Raw genomic sequence first — 10,590 nt, 5'->3', positions numbered from 1 at the left:
AAAAACACGCCTCACCAGGCCGCCCTGGGACTCACAGACTGAGGGAGAAAGACTTTAATTAGAGAACCTCTGACATACTGTTCGTGTGAGGTGACAGCTTTGGGACGTGCTGGGGAGAAGCGTGTGCTCTACGAGAGCTCCGACTAGCGGAGCGCGGACCAAGCGGGGCCAGGAGGTCTCCCCGGGGCAGCCGCGCGCGCCGGAGGCTGGGGACGGGCCGGCGGGCCGGGGTCAGGGGGGTGTCCGGGTGCCGAGCCCCGAGGCAGAGCCCCCCTGGGAGGCAGCCGCGGGGGGGAGACGCGCAAACGCGCCCACGACATTGAAATCCGCGCCTCGGAGCGCCGCTCGGTACCGCTGGGCTCGTTCCGGAGCCGAGCCGCGGGAACGGTGAGGGCGAGGCTGCAGGTGGAAGAACCCGTTCGCCTCGGGCTTTCTGGTGAGATCCCTTCGCCCGGAAGGCGCTGGGGACGGGGACTGTCCCCCGGGCTCCGAAGGCACTAACGCGGCCGTGTTCGCTTTCTTTCAGTCCTGGCATGAGCCGCTAACGTCATGGTGAAATGCTGCTCGGCGATCGGATGTGCCTCCCGCTGTCTGCCCAACTCCAAGCTCAAAGGCCTGACTTTTCACGTGTGAGGCCCTTCTCTGTCCTTAAGCCGAGGACTTCCAAAAGCCAGACGCAGTTTGGCTTCACTCCTAAGTTTTGGACTTCAGTTCCCCCGTTCTTTTTTAAATAACCTTTCCGCTTAAAATGTGAAGTGACGGTGATAGCCTTGCGCTTTTAATTGGGTTCAGAAGGTAAAGAGATGCCTGCCTGCCAGGGTGCCGGTCGGAGCCGCGCTGGCCAGCGCCCCTGGGCGTTTCAGCACACCTTCCGGGAAAGCCGGCGCTGTGGGCACGCAGTTACGACCCGCAGGGAGGACCTTTGCCCAAATGTTTTCTGTCCTCGGACGCAGAAAAACCTTCAGTTGTGGATCTTATCATAAAGTATTAAATCTCCTTTGAAATTTCGTTATAACATGAGAAAAATTTAAATGAGGGCCATATGTCTGCAGCGTATGATTAGTGGGGAAACCTGACTGTTAAAACCGGAAGTTACAAAAGCATGCATCTTGATCGTTTCTGCTGTACTGTTTCCCAAGAGTAATAGCAGACTGGTTAAGAAGTTAATGCAGTCACATCCTTAATTCAGGTATAATATCAATAAGTGTTTAATGTTAAAATACTTCTTGTATTTTTTTCCAGATTCCCCACAGATGAGAATGTAAAAAGAAAATGGGTATTAGCGATGAAAAGACTTGATGTGAATGCTGCAGGCTTTTGGGAGCCTAAAAAGGGAGCTGTGTTGTGTTCAAGGCACTTTAAGAAGACAGATTTTGACAGAAGTGCTCCAAATATTAAACTGAAACCTGGAGTCGTACCTTCTATCTTTGATTTCCCACCTCACTTACAGGTGTGTTTATGAGGTGCTGCTTGCCACCGTTACTCGCTCTTTATGGTGCTATTGAAGAAGCTTCACCACACTTGCTTTACAATCCTTTAAGTTCTCAAAGGTGTAAACTGCTGCTTCAGACTGTGAACTGTGTAGTAGGAGTATTTTACCAGTAGCCACTCAGAAATATTTATAAAGGTTAGGTGAAATGAACTGCCCCTAGGAGTTAGCATAACTCAGGACTTGTGTCTGAAAAATAGAGGAACATAAGAATGGTTTAAGTAAAGGTCCAAGTTGGCAGTCCTGCTCACTTCGGTTTAGAGCCACATACATGCAAACTTGAAGCCTAGGTGAGACTGGAAGGGAAAAAAAATAAGAAGAAGAACAGGAGAAGGTAAGGAGAGAAGAGGCCTAAAAGGAAATGGAAAGGATTGGGTAAGTAAATTCTAGTTGAATTCTGTTTTTTCTCAGTGATATTAGTGCTGTGGGTTGGCTGCCTCGCCCTCAATACCTTTCTTGACTTCCTGTACCTGGAAGTGTATTTGCTTCCATAAACTTTAGACTGACTGATCCAACGTGGAAAGTTCAGAGAGAGCCTGTGGGTTCCACAATAGTCATGAGCCTCCATTGAAAGGTATCTCCCTCCTGACAGCTGAAAACAAGGGAAGGAGCCCAGCAGTGTGACTGCACCCACGTGACCTTGGTCACTTTCTGCAGTTGTTTTTGTTGTGGTACCTGAGTTATCAAGTAGAGATGCCTCACTTTCTTCCTTGTTAGTAAACGTGCAATATCTTGTGCAATTTTCTCTGAAGGGTGCTTATCCCATAGTAAGGCGTCATCTATCTGCACTGTTAAGAGGACCTTAAGAAATATTGGCATAATAAACCAAATAAAACATGTTACTTTAAAAAACTATTTCCTAATAAAGAAAATTTTATTATAGGAAATTAGATAATAAAGGGAAGAGAAAATAAAAATTAATAATAACTACATAATCCAGAGATAATACTAACACTCTGATGTGTATCTTCCCAGTCATTTGTATATGTATGTTTATATAAAAATTCATCTCTACCTATATAGTCTTATAAAAATAGAATTTTGCTGGCCCTGCCGGTGTGGTTTAGTGGTTGAGCGTCGACCTATGAACCAAGAGGTCATGGTTCGATTCCTGGTTAGGGCACATGCCCAGGTTGTAGGCTCAATCCCCAGTGTGGGCTGTGCAGGAGGCAGCTGATCAATAATTCTCTCTCATCATTGATGTTTCTATCTCTCCCTCTCACTTCCTCTCTGAAATCAATAAAAATATATTTTTAAAAAATAGAATTATACTGTATGTATATCCTCTCTTTTATTGGCTTACCTTTCTTTTTTATTTTTTTAGTTGATTTGAGAGGGAGAAAGACATTGATGTGAGAGAGAAATATCAATCAGTTGCCTCCTGCCCCAAACAGGGATCAAACCCACAACCCAAGTATGTGCCCTGACAGGATCGAAGCCTTTCCTCTCCCTTTCAGTGTGAAGGATAGCACTCCAGCCAGGGCATGCAAGAGGCAGCCTATGGATGTTTCTTTCTCTCTCTCTCTCTCTCTCTCTCTCTCTCTCTCTCTCTCTCTCTGTCTCTCTGTCTCTCTCTCTCTCTCTCTCTCTCTCTCTGTCTCTCCACTATAATATGCCATTGTATAGACTAATTTTTCCGTTCAACTATGACATTTTTGTTCATGACTTTTGATGTACTTATGTCCACATTTCTGAAGAATATATGCACACTTCTCTGTTAGAAGTGGAATTGCTGGGTCCTATTATGTGTCTGTTCAGCTTAAGTAGATATGCCATAATTTTCCAAAGTGCTTTGCCAGTATATAGTCCCACCATCAGCATATTAAAGTTCCTAAGGATCTATATCGTTGCTAGTACTTGTGGGTGTGAGCTTTATACTAGTAGAACATTTGTAATGACCATATAGCCATTGATTCTATGTATGAACAATAATTTATGTAATTAGTTCTCACTATTATAGATAAACTAGAGGCCCAAGTGCACAAAAATTTGTGCACTCAGCGGGGGGGGGGGGGGGGGGGTGTCCCTCAGCCCGGCCTGTGCCCTCTCGCAGTCTGGGACCCCTCGGGGGATGACCACCTGCTGGCTTAGGCCTGCTCCCTGGGGAAATGGGCCTAAGCTGGCAGTCGGACATCCCTCTGGCAGCCTGGGAGCCCTCGGGGGATGTCCACTTGCCAGCAGGGAGCAGGCCTAAGGTGCAGTCGGACATCCTTAGCACTGCTGAGGAGGCGGGAGAGGCTTCCACCACCACCGCTGTGCTGGCAGCCATCAGCTTGGCTTGTGGCTGAGCAGAGCTCCCCCTGTGGGAGCACACTGACCACCAGGGGGCAGCTCCTGCATTGAGCATCTGCCCCCTGGTGGTCAGTGTGTATCATAGTGACCAGTCATTCCCAGTCGTTCTGCTGTTAGGGTCAATTTGCATATTACCTTTTTATTATATAGGAGTGCCTGGCCAGCCTGGATGAGGGGCTAATGGCTGTTTGCAGGCTGGCCACAGCCCCTTCAGGGTGGGGGTCTCCGCTGGGGTGCCTGGCCAGCCTGGGTGAGGGGCTGAGAGCCGTTTGCAGGCTGGCCACAGCCCCTTCAGTGTAGGAGTCCCCACTGGGGTGCCTGGGCATCCTGGGTGAGGGGCTGAGGGCCGTTTGCAGGCTGGCCACAGCCCCTTCAGGGTAGGGGACCCTGCTGGGGTGCCTAGCCAGCCTGGGTGATGGGCTGAGGGCTGTTTGCATGCTGGCCACAGCCCCTTCAGGGTGGGGGTCCTCCCTGGGGTGCCTGGCCAGCCTGGGTGAGGGGCTGATGGCTGTTTGCAGGCTGGCCACAGCCCCTTCAGTGTGAGAGTCCCCCCTGGGGTGCCTTGCCATCCTGGGTGAGGGGCTGAGGGCCATTTACAGGCTGGCTAAGCCCCCCAGTTGGGACCCTCACTCCATGAGGGTGTGGCCAGCCTGGGTGAGGGGCTGATGGCTGTTTGCAAGCTGGCCACAACCCCCAGCCACCCAAGCTCCCAGTGGAGGCTGGCTGGAAGCAGGTATCTGGGATTTATTTGTCTTCTATAATTGAAACTTTTTTGCCATGAGCGGAGGCCACAGCCGGCTCAGGGCAGGCGGGAAGCTTGGCTTCCTCCATCGCCCGGGCAACCAAGCCCCCTGCTTGCTCCAGCTCCATGGCTGCCAGCTGCCATCTTGGTTGGGTTAATTTGCATAGTTGCTCTGATTGGCTGGTGGGCATGGCTTAGGGCATAGCGAAGGTATGGTCAATTAGCATCTTTGTCTTTTATTAGTGTAGATTATCATCTTTCACTATTTTAAATAGCACTATAGTGGACCGTACTGAATCTTTGTACATATCTTTATTTCCTTGCATTAAATTCTTTAAAATTGTTGGATCAAAAATTTTACACATTAAGAAAATTTTTTTAAGAAATCCTTTTTTTTTTAATTAATGCAGGAGAGAACAAGAGAGAAAAACATGGATCGGTTGCCTCTCATATCCATCTCAGTGATCAAACCCACAACCTGGGTATGTGCCCTGACCAGGAATCAAACAGGACACCTGGTATAAGAGACAAGGCTCTAACCAAGAGCCACATAGGCTAGCTAGGGCCACATTTTTAAGACGTGCTTTTGATACTGTTCTTCCCAAGGCCTACCACAAACCTTACATCAATCTATTCCCCTACTAACAATGCATAAGCATGTCTGTCCATCCCAACCCTTGGGATTAGTTGTGTTTTTAACCTTTGCTAAAATTAATAGGCAAAAATGTCATCTTACTGTTTTTCTTTTTTGTTTTGTTTTTTTTGTTTTGTTTTGTTTTTAATATATTTTATTGATTTTTTACAGAGAGGAAGGGAGAGAGAGATAGAGAGCTAGAAACATTGATGGGAGAGAAACATCGATCAGCCGCCTCCTGCACATCTCCCACTGGGGATATGCCCACAACCCAGGTACATGCCCTTGACTGGAATCGAACCCGGGACCTTTCAGTCCGCAGGCCGACGCTCTATCCACTGAGCCAAACTGGTTTTGGCCATCTTACTGTTTTAATTCATCTCTGAATATTAGTGAGTTTCTACATTTTGTGTGTGTTTATTTGCCATTTATAGTTCTTTTATGTGTGTGTGTGTGTTATATCTTCAGGTCCTCTTCTATTTCCATATTTTAAGGTATATTGTAATGTCATATATATATATACATATATATATATATATATATATATATATATATATATATATATATACACACACACACACATATACACACATACCGAGGATATGAACCATTTAACTGCCATCTGTGTTGCAATTACTTTTTGTTGTCTTTAATTTTAATTAATGGGGTTGGTGTTTTTTTTAATTCAGACTTTTTTGTTAAGCAGTCAATGCTATATTTTCTCTTATATTGTCTAACTGCCTTTCCCACCTTAAGATTATCTAAACACTAGAGGCCCAGTGCACAAAATTCATGCACAGGGGGAGGGGGGTTTCCCTCAGCCCAGCCTGCACCCTCTCCAATCTGGAACCCCTTGATGGATGTCCAACTGTGACAGGCAGTAGGACATCCCTCTCATGCCGGGACCGGCCCCGGCACTCTCACAATCCAGGACTGCTGGCTCCCAACTGCTCGCCTGCCTGCCTGATTGCCCCTAACTGTTTCTGCCTGCCAGCCTGATCACCCCCTAACCACTCCCCTGCCAGCCTGATCGATGCCTAACTGTCCTCCCCTGCTGGCCTGGTCACCCCTAACTGCCCTCCCCTGCCTGCCCGATTGCCCCCAACTGCCCTTCCCTGCCGGCCTGGTCACCCCTAACTGCCCTCCCCTGCCTGCCCAATTGCCCCTAACTGCCCTCCCCTGCTGGCCTGGTCACCCCTAACTGCTCTCCCCTGCAGGCCTGGTCGCCCCCAACTGCCCTCCCCTGCAGGCCCAGTCTCTCCCAACTGTCCTCCCCTGCAGGCCTGATCGCCCACAACTGCCCTCCCGGGCAGGCCATCTTGGGGGTGGCCATCTTGTGTGTTGGAGTGATGGTCAATTTGCATGTTACCTCTTTATTAGATAGGATTCCCTATATTTTTTATAGATCCTCATAGTTTTTATCTTTATATAAATTTTTAATACATAGACTTTCATCATGTTTTATTATGTATAAGGATATAACTGTTTTCTTATTTCATTTTGACATTATTTATAGCTTTTCTCCACTTACTCATAATTCAATTTTTTTATTCTAAAGGCTTTTAGAATAAAAAACTATACTTGAACTATTTCTAGATTTGTTTTTGTCCAAGAGAGTAGCAAACCGCTTTTACTATTATTTCTGTGTAAAATTTTTTTAATACCTGGAGGACATATCTTTTCTCATTATTACTCTTCTTTTTTAGGAAAATTTGTGCTTCTAAATGAACTTTAGAGTAATTTTGGACAAGTTCCTTTAAAGTAATTTCAGTGGAATTTAAATTTTACTGACTTTTAAAAGCTGTTTTCATTGAAGGAAATGTATTAATTTTACAAAGTTAGGAAGGAATAAAATTTTTAAAAGGACAGAAATATCTATAATAATTTTTATTAACAATTTTTAACAGGGGAAAAGAGAACAACTTCCTTGTAGAAAACACTTTATCATCAAAACCCTTCCAGTCACAAACCACAATCACAAGCTTGGTGCTTCCACGTGTATCGAAGAATTTCGATCCCAGTTCATTTTTGTAAGTAAAATTACTTACTGAGCTAATGCTGATATTTTTAAGATGAATTTTTCCTTTCCATTAAATCTTTCAAAATCTTATTAAAAAAACCTAGGGGTTTAGATGTTTGAGATTTTTCTTTTTAATCTGTAATATCCAAAAATAAACTGCTTCCCAGAGCCATCATAATACAATAACAAATTAGAGGTAGTTAAGCCTTTGTTTACATATTTAGTTAAGAGAATGCTTTCACAAGGATGTTTCAGCCAAGAAAATGCAGTTCCTCCCTTTAGATACTATATTTTTATATGGAAACATGTAATTTAAAAAATAGTTATGTCTTTAGGTTTTAAAGTATAATCATGCACATACAGAGTAGCCAAGCTTGCACTTATTTATACATTCCATTGTCAGATCATGTTAGAACCAGGCCTGGAATTCAGATCTGTTTTACTATCTTGATTACTATAGCTTTTTAATAATTCTTTAAATCAAAGTTGGTAGTCTTCCAACTTTGTTCTTTTTCAAAGTTGTTTTGGATATTCTGGGTCCTTTGCATTTTTATATGAATTTTAGAATCACTTTGTAAAACATCCACAAAAAAGCCAGCTAGAATTTTGACTGGGATTATGTTGGATCTATATATTCATTTGGAAAGAATTACCATCTTTTTTTTTTCTTTTTTAAGAATTGCAATCTTAATAAGTCTCTTTTACATCTTTTAACCCCAACTCATTATATCTCTTCATATATTGAGGCCTTTAACTTCTCTCAGTGGTGTTTTATAGTTTTCAGTGGACAGGTCTTTCACTTCATTTTTGTAAATGATACTGTTTTAAATAGAATTGATTTTTTTATATTGATCTTATATCTGGAAAACTTGCTAAACCCACATATTAATTATCAAAGCTTTTTGTAGAAGCTTTCAGATTTTCTACATCATGTCGCCTGTTATTAAAAATAGTTTTGATTCTTTTCAATATGAATAACTGATTTCTTTCTCTTGCCCTGCCTTGAACATTCAGAGCTATACCAAATAGAATTACTAAGAACTAATCTCCATCCTTGCTCCTGATTTTTTTAAAATTTATTTATTGATTTGAGAGAGAAAGAGGAAGGGAGAGAAAGAGGCAAAAACATCATTTTGTTGTTCCACTTATTTATGCATTCATTGGTTGAATCTTGTATGCACCTGACTGGGGATTGAACCCACAACCTTGGCGTATAGGGATGATGCTCTAACCACTGAGATACCTGGTCAGGGCTCCATGCCTTGCTCCTGAGTTAAGAAGAAAACATTCTGTCATTCACCATTAAAGACATTAATATGATATTAAATATGATGTTAACTACAGCTTTTTGTAAATGCCCTTTATCAGACTGAGGAAGTGTTTTTTTTATTCCTAGTTTGCTGAGAATTTTTATCAGAAAAGAATGCTAATTTTGTCAAATGATTTTTTTTTATCTATTGAGTGATTATATTTTACTTTTTTTTACTTTGTTAATATGATTAGTTACATCAGTTGATTTTTGAATGTTAAACCATCCTTCCATTCCTGGAATAAACCCTACTTCTTAATGATGCATTATTTCTTTCATATATTATTGGGTTCAATGTTAAGATTTTGTTTAGAATACTTTCTTGTATGTTCAAGAATGATATTGACCTGTTATATTCTTTTGTTACAATCTTTTTGTCATTATCAGAATAATGCTGAACTCAATGAGTTAAAAAATATTGCCTCTGTTTTTTATTTTCTGGAAGAATTTGTATAGAATTGGAATTATTTTTTCCATAAATATTTGGTAGAATTCTCCAACAAAGCTGTCTAGGTCTGAAGTTTTCTTTGTGGAAGAGACTTTTGCTAGCTTGTATTTTCCAAGGGGTTTGTTCATTTCATCTCAGTTGTCATTGCCTATTAGCTTAAAATTGTTCATAATACTTCCTTATTATCTTTTTAATATCTATAAAATCTGTAGTAATATCACATTTCTGATCCTTTGTTTCTGTTCACTTTTATTGCTGATCAGCCTGACTAGACAATTATCACTTTAATTGATCAGTCAAAACTTTATATCTTGGGCCTTGTATTGGTCTTTTAAGATAGGTGTCATTCCAGTCTCTTATTTCATTTTGGTTGGAAGCAAAAGTTCTCTTCACTAATTTTAATATTAAATAAAAGCTTTTCAAAATGTTTTATAGTGCCTTTATAAATGTCAGTGTTATCTTTCATATTTTCAAATGAAAGAAGTATACCAGCAAACATAAGTATAGTCATAATAAATATTGAGAGAACTTAAATTATTTCTTTAAAAATCGAAGGCCCGAGTCCTCTTTAAACCCATAACACCTAGCCTGAGGGCCTGCTTCAGTCAGTGCTCCTTTCCTGACTTCCTTTATAAAGTCAACTGTTCATCAAACTAAAGTAACTCAGTTACAAATTTAACAATATAAGGGTTTTTTTAATTGTTAAAACTTAAACTTAGAAGCCCCACACTTAGGGAATGAAAGCCTTATAGTCATTGTGGGTTTCATGGTGTCCATAAGCAGATACCTACTTTGAATGAGAAGTGCATCCCATCGATAGCATTCTGCTCTCTTTTTGTCTGTCTGGCCTTCAACAAAAGAAAGAGGTTCTAGGCACCTGAAATATTGCTTACTCCCTTATCCTCTTCTTATGTTCACCAACTTACTGACACCAACTTACTATCACCAACTTAAAGGTCTTCTCTAAGCACAGTACTGGAGAAACAGCTGAGGCCTAGTTATAAGCTTTTGGCTAATTACTTGTCTTCATTTTACTAACTTGGTATTTATGTTTTTAGGAACATAGCTACAGTGTAATGGACAGTCCAAAGAAACTTAAGTATAAATTAGATCATGTGATCAGCGAGCTAGAGGATACCAAGAAAAGTCTGCGGAATGTTTTAGACCGAGAAAAACGTTTCCAAAAATCATTGGGGAAGACAATCAGGGAATTAAAGGAGGAATGTCTCATCAACCAAGAAACAGCAAATAGACTGGAAGCTTTTTGTTGGGAGTATTGTCAGGAGAGCATAGAATGAGACTATATTTCATGAAATAATTTCACGTTATGTTTAACTTAAAATTTTTAGAAAGTAATTCTTATTTACCATCATTAAATACTGTCTATCATTTAGAGTGCTTCTTTGGATCCTCTTCAGCATTAAGCATTATAGTTGTTATCCAAAGACGGTTTTTGAAGACATGCAGAAATTTGTGTTAGTTCTCATGTTTTGGTGTGACTTGTGACAATTACGTTTTGATATACCTAGACTAGTGCCAGGTCATTATTGTAAGTTAAAAGATCCAGAACATTCCTCTGGACTGAGGAAATGAATCATATCAGCATGTGAAGCTGTGGTGGTAGGAACTGAGCACTTCTTCAGCAGCAACAGACTT

The 10,590-nt window shown here is 41.7% G+C and overlaps 1 protein-coding gene across 2 annotated transcripts; it reads left to right on the top strand.

Annotated features, from left to right (window-relative positions):
* Positions 1-549: 549 nt before the first annotated feature.
* On the top strand, positions 550-10,232 carry THAP6 (THAP domain containing 6; the record flags this gene model as incomplete). 2 transcript variants are annotated; one of them, XM_081101046.1, is made up of 4 exons in its annotated part: positions 550-629; positions 1,243-1,450; positions 7,065-7,187; positions 9,993-10,232. In XM_081101046.1, the coding sequence occupies 4 exons, from the start codon at positions 550-552 to the stop codon at positions 10,230-10,232; spliced, it is 651 nt and encodes a 216-aa protein (XP_080957172.1). The 2 variants fall into 2 exon arrangements, with proteins under 2 accessions (XP_080957172.1, XP_080957173.1); XM_081101047.1 differs by lacking the exon at positions 7,065-7,187.
* Positions 10,233-10,590: the final 358 nt, after the last annotated feature.

The sequence above is a fragment of the Myotis nattereri genome (genome assembly GCF_964212035.1).
Source record: "Myotis nattereri genome assembly, chromosome: 1".
Taxonomy (NCBI): Eukaryota; Metazoa; Chordata; class Mammalia; order Chiroptera; family Vespertilionidae; genus Myotis; species Myotis nattereri.
This window is presented reverse-complemented; position numbering and strand designations above follow the sequence as displayed.